The sequence below is a fragment of the Copadichromis virginalis genome, linkage group LG12 (genome assembly GCF_057382275.1).
Source record: "Copadichromis virginalis isolate Kocher_CV1m ecotype Utaka linkage group LG12, C_Virginalis_male_GT1.1, whole genome shotgun sequence".
NCBI lineage: Eukaryota > Metazoa > Chordata > Actinopteri > Cichliformes > Cichlidae > Copadichromis > Copadichromis virginalis.
In genome coordinates this window covers 39054539-39077127 of record NC_140629.1, presented here as the reverse complement: position 1 = coordinate 39077127, position 22589 = coordinate 39054539, and the positions used below count along the sequence as shown (strand labels likewise).

The following is a 22589-nucleotide window of genomic DNA, read 5'->3' as shown; positions in this document are numbered from 1 at the left end:
ACACACACACACGCACACAGACACACAATGATAACATTTGAATGACAAAGTCACACTGATAACTGTTCTGTTCTTTACATATTTCAATATAAATATGTGCGTTTGTTTATTTAATTTATTTATTTATTTTTGAATGAACGCGAAGTGCATAAGATGCCAATAAACACCAAACTAAAACCAAAGAGAAAAATCAGTTGATGTGAATCTTCATCCATCTTTTCTCCTCTGCTTATCCTAATCAGGGGGTGGAGCCTATCCCAGCTATCATGGAGAGGCGGGGTACACCCTGGACAGGTCACCAGTCTGTCGCAGGGTAACATGGAGAGACAGACAACCATTCACACTCACACCTATGGGTTATTTAGAATCACCAATTAACCCCACTAACTGCATGTGTGTGGACTGTGGGAGGAAACCCAGGCAGACACAGGAAAAACATGCAAACTCCACACACTCCAGGTCAGGGAGTCAAACTCGCAACCTTGTGATGCTGAACCTGGAAAAACACTGATCATAGCTTCCACTCTGCCAGGTGGTAGATTAATGAGCTGAGACAGAGTGGAACATGCTGGTTCCACGTGAGTCTTTTAGTAACTAATACCTATTCAATGTGAGGAGTTAGTTTAACCAGTCAGAAGCTTTGGTAATGTTGGGATAGTGACTTGTGGTTTAATGGTGAGACTGGAGTCCGACACTGTGTTTAAGGCAGGTTCGATGACACCCAGTCAGAATTATTTGCTGTTGTGAGGAAATCCCAAAGATGTAAAACATGCAGAACAACAAATCGGTGCCTCTTTAAATGTTTTTCCCAGTACAAATGAAAGAAAAACAACTGAAATCATTTATTTCTCGTCATAAAATGCTGCAGGCTGATGTGTCATTGGCCTCCTCATTTAAGATTTTTTGAATCAGTTCACGAAACTGTTTTTGACGTTCTTCCTTGTCGTTCATTTCCTTCACGTGTTCTTCCCGCTGAGCATTTAATTCATCCATGTGTTTCTTTTGGGATTCGTTGAACTCTTCTGCTTTCTGTCTGGCTTTTCTTTCATAGCTCTTCTTTAGGTCCTCCAGTGTTTTCTGATGATTGTTCTCTGTTATTTCCATTTCTCTTCTTATTTGTTCCTCTTGTAATTTGTTGTTTTCGTATTTTATTTTTTCTTGTTTGTAACTTTCCAGCAGTTTGTCTATTCTTTCTTCCTCCTCCTGTCGTCTCTTTTCATCTTCTTGTCTTTGTTTCTCTCGCTCTTCTCTTCGTTCTTTCTCCCAGGCTTCTTGTTTTCGTTGCATCTCTTCTCTGGTCTCTTCCAGATGTCTGTCAACATTTTCCTTTGCCTCTTTTTCCAACTGAATTTGTCTGTCTAACTTTTCAAGTACTTCTTGAATTGTTAATTGTTGTCGATATCTTTCTTCTCTAGTGTCCTTTTCCTCCTTTTCTCTCATTTCTTCTTCTTTTTTCTTCTTCTCTTGTTCTTCCTTAATTTTGTTCATCATTTCCTCGAGTTCTTCAGCTTTCTGTTTTCCCTCCTTTTCTGATTTTTCTCTCTCTTCTGCCAATCTTCTTTTCATGGCTTTCATTTCTTGCTTATGTTTTCTTTCAATCTCTTCCTTTTCCTTCTGCATCTCTTCTTCCTTCTCCTTTAAATTCTTCTGCATCTCCTTCCTTATCGCAGCTTCAGCCTCTTGCAGCATCTCGTTGGTGTAGAAGCTTCCTCCATTGTCCTTCACCATGGTGTCAATCTTTTTTATCAGCTCACTGACTTGTGTGCGGTTTTGTTTGTCAGAGTTATTGAACACATGGTATCTTCCTCCACAGTTAGAGATCAGCTTCTTAAAGGAACTGTGACATTTGTTCTTGATGTAATCATCAATAGACTCTCCCTGACGCTCCAGATGGTCTCCTCTGGTAAAAAGGATGATGGTGAACTTTTCTGAATTCTTCCCAAAGAATCTTTTAGTGAGCCTGATCATTTCTCTCTCCTCTGCTGTGAATCTACCAACCCCTATCACCACCAAGAAGACATGTGGTCCTGGAGCCAGGAGACTGACACATTTCACCATCTCCTCTTGAATTTCTTCATTGGACAAACTTGTGTCAAACAGACCAGGAGTGTCGACCACAACAACAGGACGACCGTCCACCTCACCCTGTGCCTTCTTACAATATGTTGTGACCGACATTTGACTTGATTTAGCTGTAAACTCGTCTCTTCCTAAAATGGTGTTTCCTGTAGAGCTCTTTCCACAGCCGGTCTTCCCAAGCAGCACAATCCTGAGACAGTCTGAGTCCTGTTCTCCAACTTCATCACCTAAAACATGAAAACAATCGGAGTTAAGACTTGTACACTGGATTAAAACTCTTAAAACACAGAAAAATATTAAAATCTAAACTACTTACAAGTCATCAGGTTCGTCTTGAGCTTCTCAAGTTCATCATGTTGCATCTGTATGGATTTATCTTGTTGTAAGACTTTGTCCATCTGTGCATGTAGAAATGTTGTCTTTGTATAACAGTGTGGTTTGTTTGTGGCATCACTAATTTTGTCCACAACCTCAAACATCTTTGTAATCTGCTGTTTGTTCTTAATGTTGAGAACAACATATCGTCCTCTGTAAGTCTGACAGAGCTTCTGAATGTCTTTGTCTTGTCTTACAAAGTTACCAACAGCTGGATCTGTAGGATCTGAGTCCACGGTGAACAGAATCATGGTGAAGTCATTGACTCGAGAGCCGAATGCATCCTGGATGGTCTCTAACTCTCTCTTGTCTTCATCAGTGAGGGGAGCCACAGGTAGGACCAGGATGAAGGCATGGACACCCTCAGGATCACAGAGGGAGATACACTTGAATGATTCCTCCATCACTGCCTCCTGAGGTTTTCCATACAAGGCAGGCAGCTCCACCAGGGAAACCCAACGTCCACACACCTCTCCCTGATGTTTAACACACTCTGATGAGTTGGAGGCTGAATGAAGCTCAGTCTGACCTAAAATGGCCTTGGCTGCTGACGTCTTCCCTGCTCCTCTCCTCCCACACAGAACCAGGTTCAGACTGGACTTCAGATTGGGTTTAGCCTCTTCTTTTAATATGAGATATTTTCCCCAGTTTTTACTCACCATCTCATTCATTTCTGCCATCAACTCTGAGGAATCTGAGAAGGAGTCTTTCCTGTCAAAATTAACAAAGTGCTGCCTTTGTTTGGATTCTTCAATGAGTTTATCCACTGAGTTATTCCCTTCCTCGTTATGCGTTAGGATGACGATGGAGTGATTAAAAGCATCTCGACCAAACAAGCTCAGGACCAAATTCAGAGTTTCTCTGTTCTCCTCAGTGAAATCAGAAGGTTTGACTAACAGCAGCAGAACGTTTGGTCCAGGAGGACAGAGACTCACACAGCTCTTCATCACTATAAACAGCTCATTCACAGGCAGACTGAAGATGTCGGGAGTTTTTACAACTGTGGGAGGTTTCCTGTTCCTCTCTCCAGAGGCAGCACCAGATTGCTTTCCTCCAAAACCTTCAGACTCTTTTTTCCCAACGAGGAGCTTTTCTAGGGCTGATTTCTTTTTTTCACTTTTTCCAAACAGCATTATCCTGAGTTCACGTGCTGTAATATATTAAAAACTTAAACTGGTTAATAACCTTCATACATACATCATTTTTTTACATTTCATTTCACAGTGTGAACTGTTAATGACCGGGCCCCTCAGTCTTGCATTTGAGCTTTGATTTCTTGAATTCCACAAACCTGCATGTTCCTCATGTTCAGTCTCAATGATTATTCAGATCAGCTGACTTTTACTCACTTTACTCGTTTTTAGGTTAGAGAGTATGGAACGCCAGGACTGCCATAATGAATTAATTAAATACACCATTAAATAATTAATTAAATGTGTCAATAATTAATTAAAATTGGAATTAATTAATTAAATAAATAGTTATGACACATGTAATTAATTAATTATTGACACATTTAATTAATTATTTATGTATTTCACATTTTAATTAATTATTGACACATTTAATTAATTAATTATTGACACATTTAATTAATTATTTATGTATTTCACATTTTAATTAATTATTGACACATTTAATTAATTATTGACACATTTAATTAATTATTTAATGATATATTTATTTATTTCATTTTGGCAGTCCTGACGCCTGGCTCTCGTCATGAAATAATTTTATCTGTCAGCCTCACCCATCAAACTCAGGGGGCGGGGTTAACGCTGCCCATGCAGCTTCTCTAACATTTGATTGGTTGCCGTGCAAAGTAAGTCAAAACAGGTCGATCCTAGATAATCGATTGCTTGTGTAGACTTGGGGCAGCCAGTTATCCCAGAATGCAGATCAAATCACAGGCCGTTTTTCTGTCACCAGCTACACTTTTAACAGTGTTTTAGCCGCGAATGTCGGTATGTCTGGTCAGGTTGTCAACATAGAACATGTTTGCAAAAGTGCTCAGATGTTTTCAGAGATTTCACTAGCTCTGCTAACAGTTAGCATGCAGAGCGCACCGAGGGGGTACATTAACCGGTTTGTTTACATATTCCACTCTCCGTGTTCCACATGTTGCATTCGCAGATTCTCATTTTCACCGAACGATCGTCTCTTTCCGCCTGGTCTTGTGTCTCTGTGCTTCTGTAACATAAAGAACGAGCTGACATTTTTCTCACGAAACCAGCGATCAGCTCAGCAGACCCTCAGTTTACCTGCATGCATCCTCCTCCTCATCTGTCAGCTGTTTAACACCTGCTGCTAATTCAAGAAACACGCCTACGTTACCTGGTGATAGTCACAGTTTAACTGCACAAGATAAGTAAATATAGTATTTTCCCCTAGCGCAGAGCTGCTGGAGCTTGTTTCCTTACAGAGCACTTTATAGGCGAACAGCTTCATCAGCGGCTGATGTCCAATCACCGGCACACAGCTTTCAAACCTCAGCTGAGTTTTAGCTCTCAGTGGTTAAACGCTGGACTTCATTCACTCAGGTTCTGTCTGTCGGGTCACGTTTACTTCGCTGTTTTATTTACAACTGAGCAAATCGGTTTGGCTGAGGTTAAAGTTACGTTTCATAACTGCATAGTTTCACAGACGTTTAATGGTTCACTGGCACATGTGTTAGACTGAACTATCATCTAAATATCATCTGTTTTTTAATAGTTATTCAACTGTATTCTAAGCACCAGCTGTCTGTTAGAATGTGATTTTTTTTCTCTCTCTGTTGGCAGAGGTATAAAAATGCGCAGGAAAATCTGACGTGCATGGCGAACTTCACCGACGATATTTAGGGAGGAATAAACACACATCAAACATAAATGAACCATTTGCCTGTCTCCATAATTGAGAGCATTTTCTCTTCTTATGTCAACACTCTCTCTCTCTCTCTCTCTCTCTCTTTTTTTTTTTTTTTTTTTTTTTTTTGCTTTTTCGGTCATGTTATGTTTACCTGTCAAAGGCTTGTTACAAACTATGAAACACATTGTGCAGACTTCTGGATGTTAGAAGAAAACGAATACTGCTCATGAATGAGACTAAAGGCAGGAAGGTGTTCTTTAAAACTAAACATGTTAATAGGACCTCCTTGTTTATATCATAGTTTATGATATAGCACGTGTATTTCAGTAATAGCCTGCTGAGGCCACTATACGTGCTGGCCTCATATCAAATGTGAAGGCAGACTGAGTCTATGTTTGACGTTTGTTTATATCTAATCTTCCTTTTCAAACATTTAAACAGCAGCGAGTCTGCAGCTGAGGGAATACAAATTCAAATTGTCGGAACAGGTTTGCTCGTTTCTTGGATTCATTTGGTGATTTATTAAATGTATAACTGTGTGGTGGGGCGTGGTCTGCGGTGCCGTGCAGGGAGGGCGGACGCACCTGCACGGCATCCTTAATCACGCCCGCCTAGTTAAAAACACGGGGACTGAGGGGTTTGGGGGTGTTGTGGTGTGGTGAGATGTAAATAAAGATGACTCTGAACGTTGCTCCGTGGTCCCGCCGTGTCTTATTCACGCCACATTGGTGCCGAAACCCAGGAGGCAGCACGGCGGGTCCATATCGGAGCCAGGGAATGGAGGAGCTGGCCCAGAGGGTGGCCGAAATGGCGGCCGCCCAGCGGGAGCAGGCGGCGGAGGTGCGTCGCCAGCAGGAAGAGCTGCAGGACCAGTCCGAGCGGCACCTGGAAAGGATTGGGGAGCTGGCGGCGCTGCTCTGGGCCTGGGCGCCACCCCCACAGGTGTGTCCCGAGGACAGTGAAGCGGTGGAGGAGCCGCGTGAGGCACCTCAGCAGCCGGAGGTGGCAGACGAGGCGCGCGGGGATCTACGCCTGCCGGAGGAGGGGGAACAGCCAGGTGAAGGGCTGCTCCTGCCGGGAGTGGTGGATGAGCCGCTCCAACCGGAGGCGGCAGACGAGGTGCGCGAGGGTCTGCGCCGGTTGGAGAAAGAGGAGCTGCACGAGGGGCTGCTCGAGCCGGGAGTGGCGGCGGAGGGAGCAGTAGTGACGGAGGAGTCGCGCTATGGGCTGCTCCAGCAGGGAGCGACAGCGGTGACGGAGGGGCCGCGCAAGGAGCTGGAGGTCCCAGTGCCAGGGGAGCTTGCTCGAGTGGAACTGGCGAGCGAGGCGGGCGCCACGCTTGAGATCGCCGTGCTCGCCAGAACGGCCTCACCACCACCAGAGGCCTGTACACGCCACACCTCTGCCCAGCCACCTGTGAGCTGGGGCTCACGCTTGTGCCGGCCGCGCCGGGTGCACCTGTCACGTGTCCGACTTCCGAACCAGCTTTGCCTGCGCCGCTGGATTCGCGGGCGGCCGCCTGAACTCGCACCTCCCCGTCGCTTGGCCGGGGCCTGGGGGTGCCAGCTGTCCGGGCTGATTCCCTTCCCACTGGCGGTGGGGGAGTAGGTTCGGCCGGATGGCTCCCCGGCCTCAATCGGGCGATGGGGGTATGTGGTGGGGCGTGGTCTGCGGTGCCGTGCAGGGAGGGCGGACGCACCTGCACGGCATCCTTAATCACGCCCGCCTAGTTAAAAACACGGGGACTGAGGGGTTTGGGGGTGTTGTGGTGTGGTGAGATGTAAATAAAGATGACTCTGAACGTTGCTCCGTGGTCCCGCCGTGTCTTATTCACGCCACAAACTGTTATTCTAATCTGCTGCTGAGTCTCTTACACTTTTCTTTATGCTGTATATTTTCACGTCTCTGGAATAGTTGGCAGTTAGATAGTCAGCTGGGAAACTTTGTGTTAACTCATGGAGCTGAGGATATCGTGGATATGCTGACCTCGCTGCGTGGTGTACAGAGCGAGGTCAGCATGATTAATATTCACAATAAAAATATTAGCCGAACATCATGAAGTCTGTATGTGTTTCATAGTGTCGAACAACCTTTGTACAGTTAAAGCCAGCAGTTACTACATGACGGAAACACCAACGTTATCTCTTTTATGTGTTTATACACAGGTCACGCTGATTACTGAACAAAAACCCAAAGATCAGATGTTAAACAGATTTATTTGCTCTCTCTCCTCCTTAAACATGTTTTTAATGTTAGTTATAATTCAGAATTGGCGACTGAAACACGTAGGACACATAAGAACATCAGGAAATAAAACACCGATAAATATAACCTCAGTAAAAGAAGTCAGCGGGGGTTACTACAGCTGTGTACCGGGGCCTGCGCTTTGTCGGTGGGATTGCTTGCGAGGCGAGCGGGTCTATCCCACGCTTTGCCGTGAGACTGGGACGACATCTCCGAAATCATCGAAACACTTTTGCAAAGAGGCTGTATCTTGACAAACCGACCAGACACATGAAGATTAAACCACTACATTCTCGGCTAAAAAAATATTAAAACGGTATTTGGTAACACACAAACAGGGTTTTTCAAAGCTCAGTTCTGTTAGCTTCCACATGCCGGTTGTTGTGTGCTAGAAACAATGGCCACCAGGCCAAAGCAATGGTTTTGACTCGATCAGCGTTAACCCCGCCCCCTGAGTTTGATGGGTGAGGCTGACAGATAAAATTATTTCATGATGAGAGCCAGGCGTCAGGACTGCCAAAATGAAATAAATAAATATATCATTAAATAATTAATTAAATGTGTCAATAATTAATTAAATGTGTCAATAATTAATTAAAATGTGAAATACATAAATAATTAATTAAATATGTCAATAATTAATTAATTAAATGTGTCAATAATTAATTAAAACGTGAAATACATAAATAATTAATTAAATGTGTCAATAATTAATTAATTACATATATCATAACTATTTATTTAATTAATTAATTCCAATTTTAATTAATTATTGCCACATTTAATTAATTATTTAATGGTGTATTTAATTAATTCATTATGGCAGTCCTGGCGTTCCATAAGAGAGAAGCTGGCAGCCACAGCCTTAAACTGGTTCTGGCTGAGGGGCCAGACTAAGTGTGATCCAGGTGACTCGTATGAAGAAGAAATCAAAACTCAAGACTTTCAAACAAGAATGTCAAACTTATGTAAAGGTTTTAAAAATACCAGCTAAAAAAAGCTGTACTTACCACAACGTTTGACACGAGGAACTGGCAGTGAAACCGATGTTTCCTCACTGGAAACTTCCTCCCTCATGCTCTTCTTCACCACTGTATCTATGGCTGCTAACAGCTGCTCTTGTTCCAGGTTCTTCTGCCACAACAATTTTTCTCTACATTTCTTGATTATGTCTCCTAACTGTGGATGCTGCTGATTCATTTCTATGGAAGGTGAACTCTTGTCTTTGGGCATTATCAGAACCAGTGAACGATCAAATGATGGATCACCGAAGAGTTCAAGGACTCTTTGTAGCCTCTGTCTGTGATCCTCAGTGAAGTCTGCAGGCTGGAGGACCAGCAGAAACACATGAGGTCCAGGAGCAGAGAGTCTCACACAGTCCTCAACTTGTTTCCTCAGATCTTCTGGGGAGATTTTAGTTGACAGCAGATCTGGAGTGTTGATGAGATCGATTTCTTTCCCCTTCAGCTCCCTTTTGACTCTCAGACAGAGGTCTGCTTTATCCTCAGAGCTGAACACAGTCACTCCCAGTATGAAGTTCCCCACTGAGCTCCTCTTAGACCAGCTGTTCCCCAGCAGAACGACCCTCAGCTCAGACACTGGGGAAAAAATAAAATGAGTGCATGTGTTAAAACATTTATGTGATGTTTATGTTAGTCACTAATTTTTGTAGTAAAAAGAATAATTTCTGTCTCAGTGTACGGTGATGATTGATTGAAATGATTCTGCTCGTCTCCCCAAACAGGTTTTTGAACATTTTTACTAATTTTCCTCAAACCAGATTATGTCAGCTCAGGGAGAGGACAACCTTGACTGAACTGAAGACAAACTCACTGTCTGTTCTTCGGTCGGGCACAAGTCGGACGGTTTTATTGAGTTCTTTTCTTTCTTCTTCAGGTTTTTCGTTCTTTATTTCATCTTTCTGTTTTTTATTTTTATTAATTCCTTGTTGCAGTTGTGTTTGTGTTCTCATCAGTTCTTCTTTTAGTTCCTTTTCTTTCTGGTTCCAGCTTTTCTGTAACAGGTTAAACTCTTTTCTGTGTGCTTCCTCTTTCTGCTGCATTTCTTCTTCATGCTGTTGCACCAGTTTTGAATTGATTTGATTTTCTTTTCTTGTTATTTCATATTTTTCTCTTTCCTGCTTAAACTCTTCTTGGAGCTTTTTCTGCTTTTCTTCCTCCTCCTGACGTATTCTTTCAATTTCCCTGGACTGATTTTCCTGCCACTCTTTTTCTTTCCTCTCCCAGTCCTCTTGTTTTTCTTGCTTTGTCTTCTCTGCAGTGAGGATGAGGAAGCTTTCTTTGTTTTCTTGCAGCATGTCTTCAATCTTCTCCATTAACACTTTGTGCTCATTGGTAAACATGTTGTAGTGTCTTCCATCACAGTCCTGAAGGAGCTTGTTCACAGAGACGCTTGTTTCTTTCCACTGATGTCTGTACGTGCTGATGATCATCGAGTGTTTAAAGGAATCTTCTCCAAACAAACTCAGGATGAACTTCAGAGTTTTTCTGTTCTCCTCAGTGAAATCAGAAGGTTTGACCAACAGCAGCAGAACGTTTGGTCCAGGAGGACAGAGACTCACACAGCTCTTCATCTCCTCTCTCACTCCCTGCACAGACAGACTGAACATGTCGGGGGTTTTCACCACTGTTACTGGTTTTTCTTTCCACACTCCACCAGCATCTTCACAGTGTTTAGCTGGAGAAATATTTCTGAACTGAAAAGAATTTTTCTTTGTGATGAAGTTTCCAAGTGTCGTCTTTTCTTCCTCGTTTTTCCCAAACAGCACAATCCTGAGTCCACGAGCTGCCAAACAACAAGGAATAAGAAGAGTTTAGTGATGTGCTCATCAGCGTCTTAACATGATACATCTCAATATATCAATAATCAAATAAATAATCAGTAATTAAAACACTTTTTAAGACACACAAGACTGATTTTTCCATCTGAACTTATTTTAATTTCGCTGTATGTGTCTGTTTGCAGATCTCCCCATCATTTCACACTCGGGGGACACAGAAGCAAGAGCCCAGCACAGAAGGACGATGTATTAATAACAACACGTGACTTTACTGGAGGTGGGTTTCAAAGTGGTTTGTGTGATATTATCTTTTGGGAGACTCTTGTTTCATTTCCTGTCAAAAAAAAAAAACAAAAACAAAAAAAACAGAACAAAAAAACTTGCTGGTTGAAGAAAATTAACTTTAAGTCAAAATTTGCCATGGGTATAAATAATTATGGGCTTGACTGTATATCCATATATACTGTCCACACTTACAGTGCAGTGTTTATATAGTGGAGTCACTGTGTTAAGCATTTAACCTCCATGTTTAAATCACATGATGCATATAGGTCAAATATATCTATCATTATATATTAATGAAAAATATTGTACCACTTTTTGTATAACACATGCTTATCAATACTGTATGAAAATGTAATGATTAGGATCAATAAGTAACTGTTACAGTCCGCTGGACAGACTGAGTGGAGAGAGTGAGGTGGACCCCGGAGCAGACACAGGTGAGGTGAGAAAAACCCTTACTCAGCATTAGGGCTGCCACAAACGATTATTTTGATAGTCGACTAGTCACCGATTATTTTTGCGATTAGTCGATTAATCAGATCATCATCCACTGGACGTAAAACTACAGCTTATTGCACCAGCAGCATCTGCTCTTATATAACTATCATTAGCTTACAGCTTGAAGTGTTTAAGGTCTGTGCTAACTAAAAATAAAGACAAGATGATAGTTTATTAAATTTTAATGAAATTTGCAGATTGTTTCAGTGAAGTTTAATAAACTCCTTGCTATCTAAAATATAACAGGACACCGGAGTATATTCTGAGCATCTCACACTTCTGATAATCAGCTGTCTGCTTGACTTGATTCAGCTGTGTAAAAACTATAACTTTAATCTCAGACAAACTGATTTACTCAGGAACAAATAAAATACTAAAAAAAGCCAAACAATAACATTGTTAAGTTATCTAAGTGACTCATATATATTTAACCTGAGTAGTGAAAGATGGCGGTGGGTTTGAAAACGATCTGCCGGGAGTCCGGTGTTCTCACGGCTCTAGTGAGCCTAGCTCCCGGCTCGCTATCGAGCTAGTGGGTAACAGACGTCTCCGAAAACGTCGGAGCGCTTTTGAAAATATGTGGTGTCTTGATAAACTGAGCCGATATTTGAGGTTTACACAGCTACATTCTCGCCTGAAAATATGTTAAACGTTTATTTTGTGACCCAGAAAGAATAATAAGAATAATATTAAAACTAACTAGCTGCCGCCATTGTTGGAAACTGAGCTGGGCTGCGCTATGAATTCTGGGACACAGTTTCTTCTTCTTCGGGGTTTAACGGCAGCTGGCATCCTTGTACATGCAGTGCTGCCATCTTCTGTTTCAGTCCGTTATTACACTCTTAAATCCTGCTACTCATTCCTGCGTCCTTTGTGATCTTACAAAGCTTCAAACGACGCGTCGACTATTAAATCAGTCATCGACGATTTTGATAGTCGACTAATCGTGGCAGCCCTACTCAACATAGATAGCAGTTCACGTCTGGCATGCACACCCACACCTGTCGAACTGATTAAGTGCTAACTGCTGGTTTGCAGACTTTCTGACTCACTTTGGCCATAAAAAAGGATGAAGGGGGACCTGATGGCGGGGGGGGGGGGGGGGGTCGCTGATCCTATACAAGTCTGGCAGTTGTGCCAGAGGTGCCTTATATTGGAAAATAAATGTGTTTATGAAATCTGTAAATCACTGTATTGAGTTTTTATTTACATTGCACTCAGCGCTCCAACTATTTTGGAATCAGGGTTTTATTTGTATATATGTGAAGATATTGGCTGAGAAATCAGATGACGTGGGCTGATATTGAAATGAGCTGATCTGAAGGTATCATGGCTGAGCTGGACTTCATGCCGTACCCGACCTTATTCTACATTCCATGTGTTACTTTTTGAGTTAATTCCAAAGTCCAAAGAGAAGTTAAGGATCATTCCTCCTCAAATCAGTAAATTTTCATTTATCCTGCTTGACCATCTCCAATTTGCTTTAAGCTTTATGATCCAAAGTTTGCAGATAGAAAATGATTGATGTGTAATTTTAGCTTCATATATCAAATAGTTTTCAGATGCCTATCAATCTGACCTTCATGTCTGATTTAGTCCTGCACATTGAAATCTGAGGCAATGTTTGAACATGAATATCTCAACAACTTTTAAAGATTATTCTCAACTACTCAGAGTGGCCGTCGACCAGCGCATCCAAGACGGAAGCCTGGCAAGAGAGGTGGGCTACATGCTAGACTAAAGGCTAGAGCCACACGACCACCTCTAGCCTTTTGTTAGCCAACGTCTGCTCTCTCGAAAACAAGATGGATGAGCTGAGAACCAGGATAACATCTCAACATGAGATCAGAGAGTGCTGTGCTCTGATTTTTACGGAAACCTGGACTACGGGAAGCTCGCTAGACTAGGCAATACAGTTACAGACACACATCAGCAAACACGAGAGCGCTCACACAGATGCCGTGTTTGTTGTTGCCGCGGATTTTAATCACTGCAACCTCAGGACTGTGCTCATGAGGTTCCATCAATATGTGGGAACATCACGTCTACAGCAATGTAAGGGGCGCAAACAAGGCAGTGCCTCGCCTGCACTCTGGACAGTCCGACCACATTTCTGTGTTCCTCTGTCCAGCATACAGGCAGCTCCTCAAACGAGCCCCGAACAAAATGGTAAATGGCCTGTATTTGTATAGCGCTTTACTTAGTCACTACATTCAGTCATCCACACATTCACACACACATTCACACACACATTCACACACACATTCACACACACATTCACACGCTAAAATTACTAAAGTTTGGAGCAAAGAGATCTGATTTGGTGCTTCAGGACTGCTTTGATGTTACAAACTGGGGTGTGTTTAAGACTGCTGGCGTAAGAGAGGAGAGTTCTGTGGATTTAGAGGAATATGCATCAGTGGTTACCAGCTACATCAGCACATGCATTGACAATATTGTCCCCACCAAGTACTACAAACATATCCAAATCAGAAACCATGGTTGAACTCTGAGGTACCTTCCATGCTACATGCACGCTCCACTGCATTTGCCTCTGGTGACGCTGTGGGGGACAAAATAAGACCTGCGTAGATCCATCAGGGAAGCCAAGAGGCAATACAGACCGAAGCTGGAAGGACACTACAACAGCTCAGATTTCCGACGCATGTGGCAGGGCCTTCAACAAATTACTGATTTCATGGCATTGTGTCCCTAGTTGTTATTTATTTATTTATTTTTATTTCTATAGTGTTTTTAAATATGGGACTTACTGAACTTATTTATATTTTGTCCTCCTGCCAGCAGAAGAGCTCAGAGTACAGAGAGACCCAACAAACATTTAAAAGTAATAAAATGTTTTCCTGAACTCACCAGCAGCTCGAGCAGGATCCATGTTTGCAGGCACTGACAGCTGATGTTTCAGGGTTTGATGAGAACCATCTGCTCCAGTTTCAGATAAATCACAGCTCACATGTTCTCCATTGTTTTCTTTCACAATCTGACCTAAACGTGTCCACAGTTCCAGAGGTTCAAGGTTCTTCTGCTTCACATATCTGAATCTACACGTTTTCATCATGGCCTTTAATGGGGGATCTTCCATATAACTTTCACTGGAAGCTAATTGTTCCTTTGCAGGTGTTGATATCAGGACCAGCGAGTGTTCAAATGACTGATCACCAAAGTCTTCCAGGACTGTTTGCAGCCTCAGTCTTTGCTCCTCAGTGAAGTCTTCAGGCTGTAGAACCAGCAGGAACACGTGAGGTCCAGGATCAGAGAGCCTCACACAGGTTTCTATCAACTCTGTCAGTTTGTCCTCAGAGATGTTTGGATGCAGCAGATCTGGAGTGTTGATCAGAACGATTTCTTTCCACCTGCACCGCCCGCTGACCCTCACACAGCAGTCTGGTTCCTCAGTGCTGAACACGGCCCCTCCCAGTATGAAGTTCCCCACATCTCTCCTCTGAGACCAGCTGTTCCCCAGCAGGACAACCCTCAGCTCAGACACTGGCATCAAAACACAACGACAACAGGGAGTCAACAAAAACAGAGCCAGGGTCACTCTAAGATGTTTAGTGTGTTAAAATCATGTTTGCTGATCATCAGAGAGGAAACATATGATAAATAGTTTGAGGAATCTTCTCCAGAAAAACATTAATACCCATAAAATATGCAGGAAATTGCAAATGTTAAAAAACAGTTATTCATCAACAAATACATCATGCTATTTCCAAAAAATGGTTTTGATCTAGTTCGAGAAAGAAACCCTGCAATATTATTTGTGTTTTGAATGAAAAATGTGATTTAATTTAGGTTCAACAACATTTTTCAGTTTTGTCATTTCCAAATGAAACAGACACTGCCCGACCACAACAAGCTCACACCTGGATTCAACCAACAGGTTCCACTGCAAAATGTCATGCCAACTATGTGTATACAGTATAATTCATTGCATGCAAACTCCATGTGCTTCACATAAAAGATGGAAACATTAAGACCCATATAAATCAACAGTGCTTTGAGGCAATTAAAAAATAATTTATACCGTAATTAAAGTTAACATTCAAACACACAATAGAAAGAAACTCGTGGAATTGGCACTAAACATCTGTGTAACTAAGAAAAACAGTGATCAGTGAAATTAATCTGCAGAAAATGTTTCAGTTTGATTGGGAGCAGAAACACTGGAAAAGTGATGCATACATCATGTCTAGTTATCAGGATGTGACCTGGAGTTGCTCCAGTTGGTCAGGTCCAGGTTCTGTAGTGTTGTTTTTTTAATAATAGTTTCATTTTTATTTTTATTTTTTTTAGCCTTTTTCAGCTTTATTTGGCAATGAAGAAAGGACAGGAAAGCAGAGACAGAGGGGCGGACATGCGGCAAAGGGCCACGGGTTGGACTAGAACCCGTGGTACATGGGTTAACCCTAACCCATGTACCAAACGGCTGAGAGGAACCCAGGCCGGCTGCTCTCAGCCGTTTGGTACATGGTTGCCCACTCAAAGCCAAACCAGTGCCTGAGAGTCTGTCGTGTTATGTCATCCAAAACAAAGATGACAGTTGACTGAATATACTGGATTGTCAAGTTTTTTCCATCAGTGGATATTTTCTGACTCAGATTGTGAAATCAGGGATCATGAAACATTATTTTCACACATGGATTGGACCCAGAGTCTAGACCAGGGGTCGGCAACATGCGGCTCTTTGGTCCTTTTAGTGCGGCTCGGTGTGGTTTGGGAAAATAAATGAGTTTTTTTTAAGTATTTAGCTGAAGTGCATTTTATTTATGTTACTTTTTTTAACTTGTAGTTCTAAATTGGAAGATTATTGTGATATTGAAATATAAATATAAAATTATATTTTATTATTTTTTTCATGCTCAAAATAAGCGTCACACTCGCGGAAGCCGGTGTAGCCGCCGAAACGCCGTGCATTTATCGACACTTTCGACCCCATGTAGGCCAATTTCGGATCTTCGGATCCACATTATGTCAGCAGCTCCACTGTGAACTATGTTAAAACAAACAGCGCTCACGCCTCACAGACGACAGCTTACAGTCCTGCGTAAAGATGAAAGTGACTTCGTACAGACGCTGTGCGCAGAGGTTCAGGAGCAGAAGTCCCGTTGTAAACATATCACGGCAGACCCGACGATGTGTGCATGAACACGCTTTTCAGCATCTCTTTACTGACCACTTTTCACACACGGTTGCTGACGCATACAGCCGGCTGTAGCTTTTCAGCTCACAGCCCGACACACACCAACACAACAGCAGAGATAGCGCAGACGTTAAGGTGGCGAGGTGCGTCCGCCTCTGCTGCAGCGGCGCTGCAGACCACGCCCCGCCACACACATTAACCAGGTAAAATACATATTTAGGCAGAAATTTGCAAATATTTTTTTTAGCAGCATAGTGCTTTTTTTTTTCAATTATTTTTTAAAAGTCAGGTCAAGGCTCCAAAAGCACAAAGGCGATATAAGGGTGGCTCACAGCAGTTTTTGTTTGCTGGATCATTTTAGTTCAGCTTTCCTTTGGTTATATTTCTTTAAGAGTTCAAAATGTGTTAATCAAATAAATAAAATGTAATTTTCTCTGTAGCACTTCATGGATTTCATAAGCAACACACCTTAGTTGTTCACACAAAGCATAAAGGTAAAAACAATATATACAGTGTTATCTTCATTTTAGATGTCAAAATGTATTTGCGGCTCCCAGTGTTTTGTTTTGCGTGGAAACCGGCTCCAAATGGCTCTTTGGGTGTAAAAGGTTGCTGACCCCTGGTCTAGACATTAACTCCACTGAGAATCTTTGGGAGGTGCCGGAGTAGATTTGACATAGCTGTTAGACTTTCCCATCAGCAAGATGCACAACTGGGGCAGGGATAGCTCAGTAGGTAGAGGGGTCGTCCCATGATCGGAAGGCTGGGGTTTGAATCCACTGAGGCACCCTTGAGCAAGGTACTGTCCCTACACACAGCTTCCTGGGTGCCTGCTTAGTGGCTGCCCACTGCTTCACTGAGTGAATGGATCAAATACAGAGAAAAAAAAGTAATTTCCCCACGGGGATCAATAAAGTATACATTATCAGGGCTCTAGACTAACTTTTTGACATGGGCGCACCGGTACGCCTAACTTTAAAAATTTAGGCGTACCGGCACAAAAGTTAGGCGCACTCAAATTTTTCAACCGCATCGCTTAACACCGCAGTTTTACATGTGCACTTTCTTTGGGGGGGGAGGGGGGGGAGTCCATACAGACAATATTAATTTCTAAATTATTAACTAACAAACTTGTGCTTAAAGTGCTTTGTCAATATTGTAGAAAATGTTAAAAACTTAATCATCATCTTGGCCTCCTCTGACGACCTGTTTGCTGCTGTCTGCTGCTGAAAGGCCGTGGGGAGAGGGGACACTTGGGCAGTGCATTTACTGCAGCATATAATGTGCTTTTTCAGCATTCAAATATTGATGGCACCGTGTCAGAGCACTGGCTATGAATTTCAGACAGATCAGGCCTTAACTTAACAAAAAAGTTATCAATAGTTCTTTTCATCTTTTCTTATTACCCACAGCTACAGTACATCCACTTCTCTCAGGCCTAGGCTGCTCACTAGGGCTGAGTATCATCACTGATTTCTATAATCCATTCGATTCCGGTTCTCAAAGTCCTGATTTGATTCAATTTAGCCTCAGACAGTCAGAAATATTATAATTCTGATCATTTATCAGTACTGATACACATGAGACTTCATCAGAATTGTGAAAATCACAGCAGATGCCTTTGTGTGAAAGTAACTGAGAATAAAACACAGGAAAACATGAAGGAGATTTTCCTGGTCTGGCTTTTTATAGCAGATAACCTTAAAAATATTCTGCAATTTTGCATAATTTTAAGAAATTTAAATTTCTTCAGTATTGAACAGCAGAAATTAGGCTTTCTTGTCCGAGGTCATTTAAGTGAAAAAAGAAAAAGCGCTGTAAATAACGCTAGACTGGTGGGTAATAAGCGAATGAATAATGCAGAAAACAGATTTGAGACAGGAAACTGTTCCTGAAGTACAGAGAGAGAGAGAGAGCTGTGCAGGAAGTGTGATTTTTATCGTGGTGGAAGCAAAACAGCAAAAGTCAGAGGGAATTCATGACGACATTGATCAAATGTGAAGCGCAGTTTGCTGCTTCTTTTGCTGCAGGCTCGGTGAATTTTGGTTGGAGAGAGACAAAACCTGCAGCTCAGAATCAGCGCAAAAAGACATAAACACAGCGCGGACCCGAAGAATCGCTAAGCTCCGACAGCGTGTCCGTGTTCAGGCCGTCGGGTGAGAAAGCCGAGAAAGACTAAGCTGATTCTGATGTGTTGGGTCCGCTCCGTGTTTAGGTCTTTGTGTGGAATCCGTTAATGAATTGATATCGCTTTATTCAAGCTACTCACCTCTCTCTTCCACCTGCACTTTCAACTGGACCACGGCCAATCAGAGAGGTCCCGCCCCTGACTATCTCTGATTGGTTTAGTCCACGATAGGGGCATAATGTGTGTCTGTTGTTGACCACACGGAGAGTTACAGAGATTTTTTTTTTGTTACCGGAACAGTTGGTCGCACCTGTGCGACCAAATATTTATTTTTAGTCGCACCACTGAAAAATTTGGTCGCATTTGCGACCAAATTGGTCGCACTCTAGAGCCCTGATTATTATTATTATTATTATTAAACTGGACGAAAAACTGGATGGAAATAATACTGTGATGCTGCATAAGGTTATATAAATAGAAATAATATCACAATGAATATGTACCATATCAAAGTTAGTCCAAAGAAATATTACAGTGTGACTTTTTTGGCCAAACAGTTTATATTTGAGTCAAGATTAACTTACTGTTGGGGGGAATAAGCTCATAGCTGCTTGTTCGCTGCTGAGGCACCTCTGTGAATATAAAAGAAAAACCAGTTACACAAAAACCTAAACTGTGTCAAATTCCCACAGTGATGAAATTTCTTTGTTGACAGTGAAGGAGAAAGTGGGAAAAACCAGTTTCCAACATATAATGTTGCAGCAAATATACAGGAAGAGAATGTTTTTATCCAAGCGTCTGTTGCACTGAAACTTATGATCTGTTAAATGTAACTAATAATATACACTCAACAAAAATATAAACGCAACACCTTTGTTACTGCTCCCATTCCCCATGGGATGGACGTAGAGACCTAAAATTCATTCCAGATACACAATATAACCATCCCTCCCAAACAGTGGTCACAAATCAGTCCAAATGTGTGGTAGTGGGCACATCTGCTATATTGAGATAATCCATCCCACCTCACAGGTGTGCCACATCAGGATGCTGATCTGACATCATGAGTAGTGCACAGGTGTACCTCAGACTGCCCACAACAAAAGGCCACCCTGGAATGTGCAGTTTTGTCTCACAGCAAAATGCCACAGATGCCACAAGCAATGAGGGAGCGTGCAATTGGCATGCTGACAGCAGGAATGTCAACCAGATCTGTCGCCCGTGCATTGAATGTTCATTTCTCAACCATAAGCCGTCTCCACAGGCGTTTCAGAGAATATGGCAGCACATCCAACCGGCCTCACAACCGCAGACCTCGTGTAACCACACCAGCCCAGGACCTCCACATCCAGCAGGTTCACCTCCAAGATCGTCTGAGACCAGCCACCCAGACAGCTGCTGGAACAATTGGTTTGCACAACCAAACAATTTCTGCACAAACTGTCAGAAACCGTCTCAGGGACGCTCAACTGCATGCCCGTCGTCCTCATCGGGGTCTTGACCTGACTCCAGCTCGTCGCCGTAACAGACTTGTGTGGGCAAATGCTCACATTCGATGGCGTCTGGTACGTTGGAGAGGTGTGCGCTTCACGGATGAATCATGGTTCACATTGTTCAGGGCAGATGGCAGCTGAGAATGTCCCAGTTCTTGCATGGCCAGCATACTCTCCGGACATGTCACCCATTGAGCATGTTCGGGATGTGCTTGACCGGCGTATACGACAGCGTGTACCAGTTCCCACGAATATCCAACAACCTCGCACAGCCATTGAAGTGGAGTGGACCAACATTCCACAGGCCACAATTGACAATCTGATAGACTCCATGCGACGATGTGTTGCACTGCATGAGGCAAATGGTGGTCACACCAGATACTGACCGGTTCTGGGTCCCCAGACCCCCAATAGCGCAAAAAACTGCACATTCCAGGGTGGCCTTTTGTTGTGGGCAGTCTGAGGTACACCTGTGCACTACTCATGATGTCAGATCAGCATCCTGATGTGGCACACCTGTGAGGTGGGATGGATTATCTCAATATAGCAGATGTGCCCACTACCACACATTTGGACTGATTTGTGACCACTGTTTGGGAGGGATGGTTATATTGTGTATCTGGAATGAATTTTAGGTCTCTACGTCCATCCCATGGGGAATGGGAGCAGTAACAAAGGTGTTGCGTTTATATTTTTGTTGAGTATAAGAGTGTGATGAGTGCTGATGAGAAACTCTTTACTTTACAATATAAAGCACATTAACTGTTGTTGTGATTTAATGGTATAAAAATAAAATTGAAAATGATAAAACATGAACTGGAATATTGAAACATGGCAACAAAAAGCCTCAAAGATATCAGATCAGAGACGATCAGCAACAACATCCCGGAAATGTCAAACCTGCCCAGGTTTAAAACAAAAACACTCCCAGAAATGCTGTCAGTGAAAGAACAATAAATAAATAAATAAATGAAGATTGAAACTCAAAGAACAAACGGGATAATTAAGATCAAATCTCATCACATTTAAAACAGTTTCAGTTCAACCACAACAGAGAAAAACGTAAAAAGATAAAATGAGTGATTAGAACAAGGACAAAAGGAAGTAGTTTTATCCACGAGGACATCGAGCACTTGTGAAGCGTTAAACATGGAGCTTCCTGCAAAAACACACCTGTGTAGCTCTCTGCTGAAGGCCGCCCAAATCCAACATGGCGGATGAGCAATGATTACGAATGTGACGGTTAACACGAACGAACAAACAAACAAACACTAACGTTATCTAAGTGTGTACCATCAGAGTCAGACTGGGATCGCTCTGAAATCAAACAGTGATAATAAAAAGCTTTGTGCGGTCGGTCTGTTCACTTCCGTCTGTTTCCGCTTCAGCAGCTGGAGTTAATCTGATTTTACCTGAAAACTGAAAGTTTCTACATTTCTGTCAGTTTATTAAAAGAAACATCAGAAAACTGCGTCCTGCTCAGTTTCTGTGATAAAAACCAGCTGACAGTGTGATCAGCCGATACTCACCCATCGATCCGGATCGATCAAAAATAATCCTTTTAACGTGTTAGAGTCACCGGATCAGCGTTGATCCATCGATGTCAGCACAGCCGCTTCATGCAGAAACTTCTTAATGCTTTACTTTTAAACGTGTTTCTAATCAGATGATTTGTTCTGCTCAGAGTTGAAATTTAACGTAAAAACAACTGAAACCCTTCAGTCTGTCCCCGCTGCGGCGGAGCACAGGTCTCACATCAGTTTCGGTTTTATTTGTCATATGCAAGTTAGCACAGGTCCAACATCGCAATGACATGTGTTTGACGAGCAGAAGACAGTCAGCAGCAGAATGGTACAGTAGAAAAAAAAATAATAAAAAATAAATAGAAAAATAGTAAAGAGCAAAATATTAATAAGATGTAGTAAAAGAAAAAAGAGATTTTCAGTTAACTGACTAAATATATATATGTATATATAAATATATGTACACACTAGTGATTAAATAAAGAAAATCTTAAATAGGAATGTGAGGGGGGGGATGGGACACTGCACAGGAATGAGCAGCAGTACAGACTAAACAGTACAAAAAATGTTTGTTTTGTTTTTTGTGTGGCAGTTGTTGCAGTGGCTGTGGTCCTTGATGATGCTGTGTGCTTTAAGGAAGCCTCGTGCCAGTGATGTGCTCTGCTGCCTTCACCACCCTCTGTAGTGATTTACGGCTGCTGGCAGAGCAGCTTCCGTACCAAACTGTGATGCAGCTCGTCAGCAAGCTCTCGATCGCACACCTGTAGAAATTTGAGGTGATGTTGGCGTTCATGCCAAACTTCCTCCACCTCCTCAGGAAGCTGGCGAGCTTTCCTGATAGCAGTGTCTGTGTGAAGGGTCCAGGAGAAGTCCTCAGTGATGTTGACTCCAAGGAACTTGAAGCTGCTGACCCTTTCGACCTTGACACCGTTGATGTGGGTGGGCTGGTGTTCCCTGACTGGTCGTTTCCTGTAGTCCACTATCATCTCTCTAGTTTTGCTGATGTTGAGAGTCAGGTTATTTTCCAGACACCACTCGTACAGCGCCATCACCTCCTCTCTATAGGCGTCTCATCATTGCCTGTGATGAGGCCTATGATGGTTGTGTCATCATCAAACTTGATGATGATGTTGGACTCTTGTTTAGCAACACAGTCGTG

General features: G+C 42.5%; 1 protein-coding gene across 1 annotated transcript; it reads right to left on the bottom strand.

Annotated features, from left to right (window-relative positions):
• Window positions 1–852: 852 nt before the first annotated feature.
• Window positions 853–21845, bottom strand: LOC146697636 (uncharacterized). Its single transcript, XM_085476514.1, has 7 exons — window positions 21437–21845; window positions 18999–19046; window positions 14000–14632; window positions 9379–10350; window positions 8556–9143; window positions 2396–3604; window positions 853–2306 (listed from the first exon to the last, which is right to left on the bottom strand). Exons 1-7 carry the CDS (start codon window positions 21438–21440, stop codon window positions 853–855), a joined length of 4908 nt encoding a protein of 1635 aa, XP_085332640.1. The 5' UTR covers window positions 21441–21845.
• Between the last annotated feature and the right edge of the window lie 744 nt (window positions 21846–22589).

Bases quoted from the DNA above. Each gene is read 5' to 3' on its own strand.
- LOC146697636 (XM_085476514.1), bottom strand. The intron at 10,351-13,999 runs GTGAGTTCAGGA...GTTGTTTGGCAG, and splicing joins GGATCCTGCTCGAGCTGCTG to CTCGTGGACTCAGGATTGTG. The intron at 2,307-2,395 runs GTAAGTAGTTTA...TTCATGTTTTAG, and splicing joins CAAGACGAACCTGATGACTT to GTGATGAAGTTGGAGAACAG.